Genomic DNA, 15786 nt, shown 5'->3' with positions numbered 1-15786 from the left:
ACTCGGTTTCAGAAGAAAAAAACTACCCATAATTTGTAATTTTGTTCATTAAAAACTTTAGATCATTTTGCATATTTTTGGGAATCAATATTTTCTGCAGAAAGAGTACCAGTACCTATTGTATTTGGAATTGAGCCAAAGGAATTGAGTAATGCAGTATTCGGATGAACAAAATTTCTAATAAATAATAAAATAATGCAAATGACAAAAAAACCTAAAAAGTAACAAAAAACGTTTTTTAGTTAATAGAAATTCTTGATAAAGTAATTCATTATTAATAAGGAAGCCACATTCTATCTTTAATATAATTGAGGATGTTTTCCCTATTATCTAAAGGTAAATCCGGGCATAAACTCTTATTGATGATATTAATTTCTTTTCCTTTGAGAATTATATCAGCTGCAATAGATGCAGAGATTTCTCTTCCAACTGAAGCAGTAAGTGGAGGGAATAAAATGTTAGAATTGGAATCTGTTTGGATAGAATTAGAAACGGAGTATGCTGCTTCAATAAAGCAAACATCAGGGATGTGGGTAAGCTGGCCAATTTGAGCAGCAAGACCAATTCCGGGGAACACATACATATTATTACATTGCGATGGAATAAACATTGTACCATCAATTGCTTCGACGGGATGCATTGGACTTCCACTGGCAAAAATAACTTTACCATTTGTCCATTTGTATGCATTAGAAGCAATACACTCTGCTTTGTTAGTAGGGTTACTGAGAGCAAAAACGATGGGTCTTTCAACATATGACGCCATAGTCTTAATTACTTTTTCATTAAAAATTCCCCCCTGGCCAGAAACACCCAATAAAATTGTCGGTTTAACTAATTCAACAATCTCTACTAAGTCAGTTATGCTCCTATCAATATTTTTCCTGATAAATGGTACTTTGAATTTGTCTAATTTATTTAAATCTCTTGTATTGGTGATCAATCCTTTAGAATCAACAAGCCAGAATTTCTCCAATGCACTTTTATAAGGTATTCCCTTAATTTCCATGGATTTAATGATTAAATTAAGAATACCAATAGATGCAGAACCAGCTCCACAAATGAGAATTCTCTGGTCTCCAAGGTTTTTTTCAGCAATTTTAAGTGCACTAATTAAACCTGCTAAAACAATACTTGCAGTACCTTGGATATCATCATTAAAACAACGGAATTTATTCTGATAAATATCCAAAATATCAATTGCTCTGGAAGTTGTAAGATCTTCCCATTGAAGAACAGCGTTTGGCCACCTCTTAAAAATTGCCTTTGTGATCTCGTCCATTAATGGGAAATACTCATCATTCTCGATCCTTTTTTCACAAATACCAAGGTAGTATTTATCGCTTAAAATGTCTTCAGTATTTGTACCGATATCCAGGGAAATCGGCAAAACTTTGGAAGGGTCAATTCCACCCAGTGTAATATATAATGATAATTTACCCATTGGAATTCCCATACCATTAAGGCCAAGATCACCCAATCCCAAAATTCTCCCACCATCAGTTAATACAATGACTTCTATGTCATCGCTTTTGAAGCCTTTTAAAATTTCATCAATTTTTCCCTTATGAGATTTATTTAAATACAGCCCAGAACCTAGCCAATTTCTAATGGTTGGATTTCTTGAAAACTCTAGGCAACCCTCACCAACAGTAGGTGTATATACCAAAGGAGCTAAATCTTTAAAATGTTTATCAAGAAAAGAATGGAAAAGAATAAAAGATGAACTTCTAATATTTTCAAGAAAAGTATACTTGTCAATATTCGAATCAATCTTGTTAATTGCAGTCCAAAGTCTAGAAACTTGTTCATCAATTGTCTCATACTTGGCAGGGAGCAAGCCTTCAAGACCGTATTCTTTTCTTTCCTCCATAGTGAAGCTTAACCCTTTATTATAGAATGGGTTCCTTAATAATTCAATGCCTTTTAATTCAGTTGGTTTTTTTTTTTCTAGTGAAGGAGCCATTTTGAAATTATCTTTATTATTCAAGTCAAAGAAATGTTTTTTCGTACTAATCAATAATTTATGGGGTACTTTCTTAAATACTAAACCTGCCGTATTATTAACAAACTTTTTTGTTGGAATTAATAGTAATTTTGATAATATTTTTGAGCTTATTTTAAATTAGATTAACTTAATTTTTTTTTTGTTTGTAAAGTTTGAAATCTTCAAATTATTGACTTAATCCTGTTCAAAGAGGGCAGAAACAGATTAGGTTCGAAAATCTTATTATTTCAAATTATCAACTTTCAATTGTTTGATATCGTGGATATTAAAACTAATATTTACTCGCTGTAAATTCTTATTAGATGGGTGCACTTGCCCGCCAAATAATTTTTTTTAAAAATAAATGCATGAAAGCTAAACAATAAGCAATTAAATCAAATATATCTAAAATAGAATTCTTGCCTTTTGAATATAATTATACACAAATTCAGGGCACTGTGACATATTTAAACAACAGTTTGGGTAAATTGAGCAGAACTCTTCCATTTTATTTTTGAAAGTATGTTCATAGTACTTTTGTTCTCTATAAATAGTTTATGAATATAAATAAATGAATGTATTCTTACCTCTCCTTTGCCTCAGTGTCCATAATTTCAGTGACTTCATTAAAAAGCTGACCAAATCTGTTATCTATGTGTTTTGCCATTAATTCAGTTGCCTAGATTTAATGAAAATATTAATTGTAAACGTAAAATTAATCACTTACATTCCCTAAGTCATCGAATTTTTCTTTTGCAGGGGAATAAAATGTCCTTTGCTTATTCATTTTTTCTTCTAATACCCTATCTCTTTGTCGAATTACTTCTCTTCTAACAGAATTTCGACCATCTTTTCTTTCTTTTATTGCATCATACCACATATCATAGACTCTGAAGGGCTCTTCTCTTTTCCACCTAATAAATGAATTATAATTATCAATTTTATTTAGTGCTTCTCTCGTTTTAGGACTCGGAGTTGTTGTTTTTGACATTTTTAAATCCCATAAATTATCAATCCCTTCCCAAATGCTATATTGAAGTGTGTTGATTAAAAACATGACATTAGTTTTTTCAATGTCACTTACTAATAAGGTTTTAATGGAACAGAAAAAGGCTGTTTTGTCTTATTCTCATAAAACTTTTTTAAAAAGTAATAATACTAGTAATCTCTGGTTAATTCTTTAATAAACATACCGTATTGTTATAAATATCATTATATTCCTGAGCTGATGCTGAAAGCAAAATATAAGAATCATACAAATCACCAACTTTTGATGTGATTTTCTAATATTAACGAAAATTAAATTAACTAGTACGATACAAATAATTCATCTTACCGGAGAAGTAATGTTTAAACTTTGCAAATACTCTTCAATCCTTTCGTGCTCATCTTGGTGATTTGATCTAGTTTCCTATGTAAACAAAAAAAAAGTGATTAAAATATTAAAAGCTTTTCTATATTAGATACAAACCATACCTTAAGTAATTCTTCTACATTTTTAGGATTTAATCTATAGCTGGTAATGTTTTCTTCACGTGAATTGACCGAAAAGTCCTTTATATAAGTGATATTTCCAAACATTACAATAGTTGACAGTATGACCTACCTCTGGAAATGCATTTCTGAGCATTTCTCTATCATCTTGCTTGATTACTGTAATATTTTTACCAAGATTCAAAGCATTTTTCGTCTATTTAATATAAATTAGCATTAACAAAATTTTAATATCTTTTACGTACCTTATTTAATCCATCGAGTATTTTAGGTTCTTTCCCTATGCCGTCTTTTTGATAAGGCAATGGAAAGTACTCAGGAACTTTCTCTAAAACTGGTTCTGAAATCTGATAATCATCCTGAAATTCATCAACTAAATTAGATTGAACCATATTGCCATACATATGCGTTATATTTTTTGCTAACTCTTTAAATCCTCTCTTAATATCATATTCTTCATTGGCATCATTTTCTTCCAAATTATCTTCTTTACTGGCTACTATGTCTGTATCAGATGTATCTTCCCAAATTGGATAGTTGCTTAAACTAAATTTAAAAGAAAAAATTTACATAATAATCAAAGTAGTAGATAAATTAAAGTACTAACCTTTGGTAAGCTTCATTTTTCATCAAATTAGTGTAATTTTTTATTATTGTATCATCAAAATCCAATTTAATTGGTTCTACTCTATCTTGCACCCTAACATGTGTAGCTTTATTTTTTTCTGCACATTTTATAATAATCAGAAATGTCATAAATTGTAAAATGAGTGAAGAAAATATGTTAAGTTTTTTCCTAAAAATGCTCCACTTTGTTGTTTTATCCTCAAAATAATGCATTTGTAATACAAATTATTCACCCCACAATGTTCTTGATCTAATTCGATTCTCAAAAAAAACAAAATTTGCATAAACTAACCCTGATATTTTTCAATAAAGTGAATTTAACTTTAAATATTCTTCAATTTCTAAAGAAGTCTTACGATTTCTCTATCTATATTCATTTATCAATTTTTCAGATTTGTTGACTGCACATATTCTATACATGCACTTTGGCGCCTATTTATTTGATTTACGTTACCCTCTAAATTAAATACGAAAATAAATCAAGTTAGAACGAAAGTGGAATAACATTATATAAGCGATTCAAATTATTACTATATATAAGAGTCATTAATCAACTAGTTAGAAAGTTGTAATTTTAATTTTGAACAACTTTCAGTCAAATAAATAATTTTGTTCAAAATAAGATTTACTGTTTATAATTCTACTTGGGTCTGTAATTAAAGTTGAATAGAAGATTATGATATAATATCATATTAAATTGTGAGTATAAAACGCCAAAATGCAAGTTTTAACAAGTAATGAAGGATCCACAACCCTTAATAATAATGTAGAGGATGATATTCAATATATTTGGAGAAGGAATTGCCCATATCTATATGATACAATGCTGTCTTATACATTGGAATGGCCAACTTTGACCATTGATTGGCTACCGAACTCTTATAAATCTGCAGATGGTAGTTACTCTGTGCATAAGATCATTTATGGAACTCATACAAGTGACCAAGAACCCAATTATTTGATAATTGCAGAAGTTCACATAGGTGACTTGGAGGCTAATGATGATTTAATGAATGCCGAGAGTTTTGCTGAATACTCATATAATCCAGATAATACAAATATGAACATTGTTCAATTTGAAGTAAAGGCGAAATTAAACCACCCAGAAGAAGTTAACAAAGCACTGCATATGCCGGAACATCCATTTATTATTGCTAGTAGAGTAGTAAATGGTGATATTCTAGTTTTTGACTATTCAAAACATGAATCATTTCCAACTGATGATCTTGTCCATCCTCAGCTTCTTTTAAAAGGCCACACAAAGGAAGGTTATGCAATGGATTGGGGGAATGGTGCTTCAAATAACTGTTTAATTTCAGGTGGAAGCGATTGTATCATCAATCTTTGGGATTTTAATAACAATACCAGCGGAATTCTAAACTCAAGTGCAAGAAATCATTTTATCTATACTAATAAAACCAATGTGGATTCACAAGAATCTGAGTTTTTTCCACCCATTTTGGAACCAATTAAAAGTATTTCCTGGCATAATTCTGACGTTAATGATTTAAAATGGCATCCTTCCTCCTTTTCAGTATTTGGTTCTGTATCAGATGATGGAGCTTTTGCTATTTGGGATGTAAGAAGTCCATCAGGAAATTATCCAAACCTATTTAAAAAGACCGGATCTGGAATCAATACTCTTTCTTTTAACCAATTTGTTCCTACCATGATTTCTACTGGTAATTTGGATGGAATCGTTCAAATTTGGGATATTAGAAATCTCAATGAAGAACTTTTTTCTTTCAACTTTCATTCTGAAAAGCCTATCATTTGTATGGAATGGTCTAAATGGTCTCCAAACATCTTAATTACAGGAGGAGTTGATAACAGAATAGTTGTATGGGACTTATATAAAAACCACTCTCATGGTGAAAATACCACATTTTGCTCTCAAAATAGTCTCGAAAATATCAATCATAATAACCAAACTCATGAAGACATTATCAAAACTAATTCTCAAAAAGATTCCTCTGACCCAAATGCTGTTTTTATACATTATGGACATACTGCTCCCATTACCAGTATTTCTTGGAACCCGAATGAGCACGGAGATCCCCTTCTGGTAGCATCCGCTTCAGAAGATAACACTATTCAGTTCTGGCAATTTTCTGATACTTTCCTTAGTTAACTCAATTAAGTAATCTTTCCAAAATAATTAAAAAAAAAATTTAATTAAATACTATTTATATGTCATACTAAAAGTTTTTTTTTAAAAAAAAAGTATCACTTCCTAACTTCTGAATTCTAACGATTAAAGAAACTTGAAATAATTTTTTTCCTTCTTGCTAATCTTTTTACTTTTCTTTGTCTCATCAACATTTTTATATTCCTTGATCTTTTTTTCACTAGATATCTCTCCATCTTTTGTTTTTTCACGAAAGCCATTCTGGTAGAAATTAGTATATGTACGAGAAATACCAGTACCAACAGTAACCATTTTTCCCACTGAAATTGAGCTTGCTGGACTTTTCAAATTATCCTGAGCACCTCTTAAACAGGCTTCAGTTAAAAATTTCATACTAGTCTCGAACGACATCTGCAAAAAAGGTGATACATTGTATGATATTGTTCCCATCCTATTAAATACTCTCAATTTTCCACTTGATGTAATTGAATCACTAATTAGAGTCAAATGCCTATAATCAACGTTAATCCCATAAACTGAAAAGACGTTTCTTAACTCATTAATAATACAGTGTCTGGCAGCCTCAACTCCATAATATTTATATACCGTTTGTATATCATTAAATCTGATTTTGTCGTGATTAATGAAATTTGGCGATATTTTAAAAATATGGCCAACGTTAGTTCCCTCTACAGTAATTTCAAATTGAGATAGATTCTTGTCTGAGGACTCTTTTTGATTTCTTGTAATTCTTGCATTTTTCAAACATGAAATCGACTGAATATTTGTCTTTAAAATACAAGTTTTTAAAACAGGTAAGAAATCAATATAATGTGGACATCTTATAACTGGCCATCCCAATTTTATACTCAAAATATTAGTCTTTCTATCAATGTTAAAGTCAATGACATGTTTTAATACATCTTTGGTCAAGATCTTTAAGTTTATACAGGGTATTTTTAAGCCATCCTCCATTAGATCTCCATTACCAAAACTAGTTCTTCCATTTAAGCTTCTCCTAACTAAATTTCCATCTTCTTCATCACTCCCAGAATCATTATTTTCGTCATTGACGTCTTTTGTGTACTTGCTACTATTCATTTCACCTTCTCCTTCAGTATCATCTTCTCCATTCTCCTCTTCAGAAGTTGAGGACGAGGATTCTACTGATGAATTATCATCATCATCGTCTCTAGCCTTATCATCTCCGTCCATCTCGTTATTTAAATCATTATCTATATCATTCGCTTCTTCTTTCTTACCATTACTGTTATCTCCACTTTCATCCTCGCTCTTTGGCTCTTTTTTGCGACTAGGCCGAGAACCTCCATCAAAATCGTCCTCATATTGTCCTATTTCTACTCCTCCTCCTCCCCCCCCAAAAGAGAAGTTACCTTTTTGAACCATTGAGTTTAAAGCACCTTTGAAAATCCCAATATTTCGATCACTATTATGTCCCAAGACGTATTTTGAAACAAATTCGTCTGCCTCATCATTATCTTGGTTAGAAAATTTACTACTTCTTATTGATGAAATTGTGTACATATTATTTACCTAAAAATCAAAGTTAGTAATTAATTTCAATAAATATTTTAAATTAATATTTTTGGAAGTTAAAATTTGATTATTCCGAGGTTTAGATTAAAATTCATTTCTTAAAATTAAAATTAGTTATAACATAATTTGATTGAATTATATTTCAGAAATAATCTAGTTTCTCCATCATTCTGTATATAAATCTCCAAAATTGGAAATTTGGCAACATTACAGAAGAACGAAAGTTTTAATATTATTTCATCATTAATATTTCATTCAAATTATTTAGAAATCCAAAAAGCCATATAACTAATATCTCAAGAAATCAACTTTCAGTTAGGGAAATAAATTAGTTAAATGGTTTGAACTTAAATTATAAAAAAAAAATAATAAATTCCTCCGAATTACAGTAATTAATAACTTCCAGCCATAAGAATTTAAAATACAACTTGGCTAAACTTACATTTCTCAAAAAAGGTTTAATACATTTTGATAAGGTCAAATTGATTAAAGACGACATATTGTAATGTGGTAAACATTGACAAAACACTTCCAAATCTGAGAATTGGATGGAAATTTCATAGTTCCAACAATATGAAGACTTTTTGTGCGATGATGATTTAAATTGACCATCTTCATCATAAACAATTGAACTTTCAACTCCAACATTTTCGATAATATCTGATAATGGAATTGATTTGAAACAGTCCAAAACCTTTTCTGTATAGTTAATAAAATCTTTATTATCATTATCTTCACCACTAGATTTAGATGATTTATCTTCTTTTGAATTCGGATCTTTCAGTAATGGAATAAAAATATACGGAGTTTTTGAATCTCCTCCCGTTTGAAGTAATTCTTTAAGTCTTGGAATGCCCAAAGTAACGTTAGCAGCACCATGACCTGCCAAGTGAAAAGTATTAAGAGTCATTTGTGTAGCTGGTTCTCCAATAGATTGAGCAGCAAGACAACCAACAGCTTCTCCTGGAGAAATTTGAGTCTTCATATATTTTAAACGAAGTAACTTCTCCATATTCAACATTGACTCATATTCTTCATAACTATATTTGTCATTTACTGATGATTTTCTTGACTTTCTTTTACCTTTCAAAGAATAATTATTGTCAATAAAATACTTCGAATCACTGGAAATTCTAGTCAGCTTTTGTATATTTGTCTCAGATAAACTATTTAAAAACAACTCTGAAACTGATCCTCCATTAAGTATTGTAGGTAGTAATGAGTTTACAGTCATTTCACTTAAAAATGAAGATGAGAGATTCTCGAAATTAATTTTTTTGTCCTTATTTTTATCTTCAGATATATTTAAGTTATTAAAACAATCCTTTTCTACAGATTTTTTTGCTTTTTTAGAAGATTTTTCATCTGATAAGATACTCTGGTTCAGACATGTCTTAAATAAATCCTGCTTATTTTCGTATTTACATACATTCTCAAAAGAATTAGTCAAAAACCTATTTCGCATAGATTCTTCGAATTTCACATCTCTTTCTAACAAAGATTTATTTCTAACTAGATCCTCCAATTTTGACAAATAGCTTGATTTTGAAACGTCAATTCCATCATCACCATATATAAATTGAACAATGGTGTCGTCTTCGCTTCTAACGGTACCATCATAATTAACAATCATACTTTCTAATCCTTTCAAGATACATCTCTGTAAATATCCAGAACGTGCAGTCTTGACTGCAGTGTCAACTAATCCTTCTCTTCCGGACATACAGTGGAAGAAGAATTCTTGAGCATGAAGACCATCCAAGTAACGGTCAGTAATCAAACCTCCTGCTCTAGATCCCAAATCATAAGTAGCGAAAGATGGTAAAGTCTTCATGCTAGGCATAATTGGAACTCTTCTTCCTTCAAGTTCTTGCTGACCTAGCATAACACAAATCATATTATAGTTGACTCTTGATCCCTTTGCTCCTGTTAAAACCATAGAAGAAAATCCATTATGGGGGAAAGGAAACTTGGAAGAGGATCCTTTCAATAAGTTACCTAATTTCGAAGTGATATCTCCTAAGCCAATCTTCGAAATTGCATCCATGATCTTCAATAAAGAGTCTTTCTTTGTATTCAACTTATTCCCGATCAAAGACTCTAGTTTACGTCTTGTTAGTTCATTTGGATATGTAAAGAAATCACCATGGTTGTTAAACTCATTTTCTTCATCATCAAATTTGTCTTCGATACTTTCTTCCATTTTACCAATGGAGAGCCAGCTGTTATCATATAAAATGGTATCAGAGTTAGAATAAGAATTTAAAGAAGAATCTGAATCCTTATTTGAGTTTCTGCAGTGCATATCTTTGGGGAAGAGTATCCCAGAGCTATCATGAGTAAACTTATCTAGGTCTTGTTCATCTTTAAAAAAACCGTTTATACTAAGTCTTTGTTGTTTCAATGATTTGACGAGCTCTAAAAGCAAAAGCTTCTTTTCTAATTTATTGCTGTTTTTACTAAAAATCTTTATTCTTTCGATTAGTACATCAAGAGCTGACGATGTCAGATCTTCATTGTTTGAAAATTCAACCAGTTCTGAAGGGTTTATTTCCATTTCTTTATCAAACTCTTTTCCATCTTTGTTCATTTGAGAAAAGTACTTGCCTTTCTTCAAATCTCTCAATTCTAGCACGGCTTTTTGAGTCTTTTCAAACTCATTTTTATTTGAATTTAGTCCCTTATATACATCAAATTTCTCAGAACAGTAAGTTTGGTTATTTAAATCATTCTTCCCACCAATCTCCTTAAAAATATAGTATTGAAATGCCTCTTGTATGAAAACAGAAGCATGGTTATATTTTCTAATTAACTCAATACGCTCGGATTCTGCTTCAGGAGTGAGCAACATATCACTAATACTACAAGTAAAACCTCTCATTTGAAGGTAAACCTGTGAAAGGTTAAATATGGCAGATAAAAGTTTACCTCCAATCAGAGGACCAACAAGCTCTGTGCATAAGTGAATTAAACAGTATGAGTTTGACCCAATTTGGTTCTTGTCGATAACTCCTTGTAAAAGTTCACTATTTCTTATTATTACTACAGCCTCTTCTTTCTCTCCATCTTCCTTTCCATTCCATGAATCACCAGGAGTTCTACTCTTAGATATCAAATTAATCCCTGCATAGACACTTGGTTCAATACTAACAAGGGTATATAGTAAGGTTTTCAAAAGAGATGTGAATACTTGTTTTCCCGTCCATAAGGGAATTGGTTTAATAATTGTTGGTGGTTCTAGAATCAAATTGTTAAATAGGTATGGATTCTGGATATTTGAATGTATTTTAAATTCAGTTTTACAAGATGAATCATTATTTTGCATATTTTTTGAAGTTATACAAGTGTCTAATGAATTAATAGAAAACTCAATTCCAAAATTGTTATTTTGGATGTTGCTATTAAGGTTTGATTGGTTTCTCAGAATAGACTCGTCAACTTTGACCTTTCCTAACGGAGAGTTAACTTCTGAAAATCTCTTATTCGATCCAAAAATAACTTGGCCTTGGGAGGAATAAATCATAGGACTTGTGGAAAGTGCAGAGGATTTTTTGTCAAGTATAAATGACAAAGATGTGTACAGTAGATGGAAGTATTCCTCCCTATTCAAGAAGGTTGATTTAGATGTCAAAAATGCACCTCCAATACAAGAATCTTGGATTAATCCTCTCAGTGGCTCGCCACTTTTTGGAACGGAATATTGTCTGGAAGCATCCATAATGTATTTTGCTTCAGATCTAGAAAAAAGGGATTGCGGAAGATGAAGATTCATTTCATCACCGTCAAAATCTGCGTTATAAGTACCACAGTTGACGTAATTTAGCCTCATAATATTATCCTTTGGTTGTATTCTTATATAGTGAGCCATGATACTGGGCCTATGTAAAGTAGGCTGTCTGTTCATTAACACAATATCTCCATCAACCAAATGTCTATATACAATTGGATGATGGTTCCCTAAAAATGGGTTTGAAGCTGATAAAACGGAAGATAAAAGCAATCTAGCCTTGGCTTTTCTTTGGTTTTGATCTAATCTTGATAGATCATAAAGGATTCCGCCCAGTAAAAGTTTATTTGCTCCTGGATATAAATTTGGACCATTTTCAACCAAATTGGCCATTAGTGAGACATTATGAGTACCAACACGTTCTGGAATAGTTAAGTTCAAAGCAAACATGAGCGGAACTCCTATTTCATTGGTATCTAGGTATGGATCAGGCCCAATAACAGTTCTTGCTGAATAGTTGACTCTTTTTCCCATCATTTTCTGACGGATAACACCTGCTTTTTTCTCAAGCCATTGTCTAATACCTGGAGGGGCCGATGATGGCTTAAAGCTTTTGTTCTGATCCAAATACATATTAACCTTTTCTTGTAATGAAGACACGTACGAAATCAAGTTATTTGAGTTGACTTCAATTTCTTCTTTAACGGTTTTCAACGCTTTTCCAGCTTTAGAAGTTTCCTCTCCTTCAATTATAGGCTCATGGCTATTTTCCTTTCTTTGTAAATCGACGTAAAACTTTAACCTATCATTTGCGGTTAGAATTTCAAGCAGTCCCGAAGTTCTTGGATGTAATAGTGATATATTTCTTCCTGAAGACATTCCAAGAGGTCTAAATTTATTCGCAGAAACTGGGACTGTAAACATAAAGAATGCTTCCCAACCTAAGGATCTGCATATGGGAAATATAAATTCAAAAATCTTTCTATTATTTTCCCAAATATTTTTAATGATTGGTACAATTTGAAAAGCTTGAAAGTGTTGAGTAATCATTCCTCTTCCTTGTTTAGTATGAGATTTAGCCTCTTGAGGAATGTTAATTGAGAAATCATCATTATAAGAACGTTTAAAAAGCTTTGAATTATTATTTTTAATTTCTGCATTCTTTTTCCTTTTCTTAGATTCACTGCTCTGTTGACTGTTACTGCCAGAATCTTCTTCTTGATCTTCTGAATCACCATAGTCATCCGAATTAAGTTCTTTTCCAGTTTCAGATCCTGAATCACTATATTCGCTTCTATTATCATCTTGATTTGCATTAGAGCTCCAAGTGCTTCCCAAGCTTACGGGGGGCTTAGAGCCCTCAGGCCAAGAAAGGGTAATACCAATTCCAAGCTGAGATTCTCTGACCCTGCCTTTAAATGCGTTCCCACAAGAGCTGCAGGAAGAGTGCTTAGATGCTTTATCCAAGAATTCCCTTTTAATTGCTTCCCAAGTTTCCAGTGAATAACTATTAGATGCAATCTTACCAGACGATTGAGACTCATTGGAATTGTAAATTTCTAAAACTTTGAAAGCATCATTTGGATTTTTTTCAATAGACTCAAACCTTTTTACATAACCACTACATACCTTTTTTGAAAGTCTTATACAACAACAGTGCCAGCAACAACATTTTAAAATTCTGACCAAGTTTCCGAGGAAAAGCGGATGAAATACGGGAAGTTCCAACTCAATATGACCTATATGACCTGGGCATTCATTTCTACTTCCACATGTTCCACAGAAATCTCTGTTACTTAATGGGCCCATTCTTAAATCATGCAAACCACCAACCTTGCTTTCACCAGTAGACTCAAAGGTTGTTATTGAGGTCACATGGCAAACAGAAAGCTTTTTAACCTCGGACGCCTTCAAAAGGTCAAATGAGGCACTGTGGATATCAGAACATATTGGTGCTGAGTTCATTTTCCAATATTTTTATTCTTCCAATTATATTACCTAAAAAAAATTACAGGTAATTCTTCTTTGTCTTGCAACAATCTCTATTTACCTTCTTAGTTTGAATCTACCTGATATTCATCCATTTCTTTTTCATAAAGAAAAAATGGAAATAATTCAGTTTTTAAAATTCAACTTTACTCTTTAAAATAGTCATTCATAACCAGTTAATGGCGGCAAAACGAGCGCCATGACCCTTTTTCTGAGAAAGCTAGTCCTTAAGACAAATTGGCAAAATGAATTACATGTAGATTTACATGAAAAATACATCGAGCTAGCTAATAAGATTATTTCAAAATAATAAATCACAAGCAGGAGTACAGAGAGGCAGAGTCTTATTTCGTAGTTAAGTAAAAAATTCATTCAGGAATTACAGCCTATATATAAATAGTTTAATATATTTTAGTGCCAAAGAAAGAAGACAAAATAATTTTTTTTTGAAATACAACATAGAGTAAACTTCATTGAAAATAGCAAATATTAATTGTAGTTTTAACTTGATAATTAATTTTTGATGGCTGATATATAACTTTTTTATAAAAATTGAAAAGTTTAAAGATTCATGGTTGATTTATTAATTATAATATGGCTTAATAGCCAGTAATATTATGATAAGATATTAAAGTTCAATTGATCCAAGATATTAGTTTGTTTGAGAAATGATTTATTCAGCATTAATTAAAGAAGTGATTAATGATGAGGAATAAAGACAATATTTATAACACGATATTGTTGATTTGTTTTAAAATACAGGGAATTCAATATCTTGATCAATCCCTTTTAAAATATTTCGGAAATATGTCTCTGTATTTATTGACTCAAGTTTTCTGTATCCATAAGATTTGTAATCGAAGATTGAATTAGAAGAGTTATTTGATCCTATGTCGGATTTACAAATTCCCCACAGTCCCCAAAAGACATTCGAAATAACCATACAAGTTTTTACAGCTTTTACATAAGCTTTAATGATTGGTAGAGGGTCAGAATGCTCAAGTTGAAAAGCTTCTTTTATTTCATGATTAATATATTGGTAATTATTTTCTAATTCATCCATTTTAATGTTTAAATTATTTGTATTTTTATCGTCTCCACCTTTCTTGTATTTAGATTCATTTCCTTTGTATCGATTATTTGATAGACCTGCAATATAATACTTTAAAAATTCAGAAATAGTTTCATCATCTGGTAAATATTCCCAATTACAAGTAAATCCTGCCCATTCACATAAATGGTTACCTATATCAAAAACACATTCCATTGTACCAGAAAACTCGTAATCAATGAAAGTGTAATTATTGCTCAAGGTTTCAATGATATTTCCTGGAAGTAAGTCAGAATGTGAAACTACAATTGAGCAAGTTAACTTGGAAAGAGGATCAGAGTATAAACTTTTCTTTAATTTACGGATAAGAATTCTTAATTTTTCAAAATTAATATCAGTGTAGTATTCTTTGCGATTTAGTTTTAAAACTTCTTCTGAAAGAGATGCCCATTTTTCTAGTGTGGGCCATAAAATGGATATTGGCTGGTTGTTAGATTCAGGACATGGTGCAACTTTCAAGTTTTGATGAGTATTATCATATTCCAAACAAATATTTTCCAAAATCTCTTGAGAAATTTTGATTGAGTGTAAGCTTGCGATTTTCTTTGCAACCTGAATATAGGTCGATTTATTTCTAAGATCCTCTACTTCTAAAGTTCTACCCTCAACAAACTCTTCTATTTGCCCTCCCTGAAAATAGTGTAATATTGGTTTAATGATTCCTGCATTTGCAAGTAAATTTTGAATTAACTGTTCACGTTTTTCATTCACAAAAATTTTTCTCTCTTCGGAATAAAATCGAACCTTTAAGTTTGGAATCAAAATATTTTTGTTGATCCTTTTCATATCTTCGCAAAATAAATCTGTTGAAATTGAAACAAGAACCAAAATATTAGATAAACCACCTGTCAAAATTTTGGACCTAGTTAATTTCTCAGGATTGCAACATTTACATATGCCAGTTCTGAATAGCTTCCATGACACTTTTTCGGCCTCCCTTAGCTTACTTTTTGATAAATCAATATTCCAAGTCATTCTATTGAAGAATAAAAATTAATAATAAATTGTGAATAATACACTAAAATGAAGTTTATTGTGTTTTTAAAAAATAGCTATGCTTATGCCGTATTCAGTATTATTAATGCTCGGAATACCATATATAATTATGTATACAAATGTAAAGAGTAACAAGTTTTATTTTTAAGATGCTTTGAGATATTATAAAA

General features: G+C 31.1%; 6 protein-coding genes across 6 annotated transcripts; 1 reads left to right on the top strand and 5 right to left on the bottom strand.

Annotated features, from left to right (window-relative positions):
• Window positions 1-274: 274 nt before the first annotated feature.
• ELE39_002831 (Mdh malate dehydrogenase) lies at window positions 275-1966 on the bottom strand (the record flags this gene model as incomplete). Its single annotated transcript, XM_067345935.1, has 1 exon — window positions 275-1966. The coding sequence occupies one exon, from the start codon at window positions 1964-1966 to the stop codon at window positions 275-277; it is 1692 nt and encodes a 563-aa protein (XP_067201793.1).
• A 426-nt stretch (window positions 1967-2392) lies between these two features.
• On the bottom strand, window positions 2393-4321 carry ELE39_002830 (uncharacterized protein; the record flags this gene model as incomplete). The annotated part of the gene is made up of 10 exons (XM_067345934.1): window positions 2393-2531; window positions 2575-2666; window positions 2715-3015; window positions 3072-3124; window positions 3181-3270; window positions 3324-3398; window positions 3464-3541; window positions 3594-3677; window positions 3727-4027; window positions 4089-4321. The coding sequence occupies 10 exons, from the start codon at window positions 4319-4321 to the stop codon at window positions 2393-2395; spliced, it is 1446 nt and encodes a 481-aa protein (XP_067201792.1).
• A 505-nt stretch (window positions 4322-4826) lies between these two features.
• On the top strand, window positions 4827-6239 carry ELE39_002828 (WD repeat; the record flags this gene model as incomplete). Its single annotated transcript, XM_067345932.1, has 1 exon — window positions 4827-6239. The coding sequence occupies one exon, from the start codon at window positions 4827-4829 to the stop codon at window positions 6237-6239; it is 1413 nt and encodes a 470-aa protein (XP_067201790.1).
• Window positions 6240-6362: 123 nt separating this feature from the next.
• ELE39_002827 (uncharacterized protein) lies at window positions 6363-7781 on the bottom strand (the record flags this gene model as incomplete). Its single annotated transcript, XM_067345931.1, has 1 exon — window positions 6363-7781. One exon carries the CDS (start codon window positions 7779-7781, stop codon window positions 6363-6365), a length of 1419 nt encoding a protein of 472 aa, XP_067201789.1.
• Window positions 7782-8145: 364 nt separating this feature from the next.
• ELE39_002826 (DNA-directed RNA polymerase I) lies at window positions 8146-13485 on the bottom strand (the record flags this gene model as incomplete). The annotated part of the gene is made up of 1 exon (XM_067345930.1): window positions 8146-13485. One exon carries the CDS (start codon window positions 13483-13485, stop codon window positions 8146-8148), a length of 5340 nt encoding a protein of 1779 aa, XP_067201788.1.
• A 775-nt stretch (window positions 13486-14260) lies between these two features.
• On the bottom strand, window positions 14261-15595 carry ELE39_002825 (choline ethanolamine kinase family; the record flags this gene model as incomplete). Its single annotated transcript, XM_067345929.1, has 1 exon — window positions 14261-15595. The coding sequence occupies one exon, from the start codon at window positions 15593-15595 to the stop codon at window positions 14261-14263; it is 1335 nt and encodes a 444-aa protein (XP_067201787.1).
• Between the last annotated feature and the right edge of the window lie 191 nt (window positions 15596-15786).

The sequence above is a fragment of the Cryptosporidium sp. chipmunk genotype I genome (genome assembly GCF_004936735.1).
Source record: "Cryptosporidium sp. chipmunk genotype I strain 37763 chromosome Unknown contig_31, whole genome shotgun sequence".
In the NCBI taxonomy this organism is placed as follows: Eukaryota; Apicomplexa; class Conoidasida; order Eucoccidiorida; family Cryptosporidiidae; genus Cryptosporidium; species Cryptosporidium sp. chipmunk genotype I.
The sequence above is the reverse complement of the archived record's forward strand: the minus strand, read 5'-3'. Positions and strand labels throughout refer to the sequence as shown.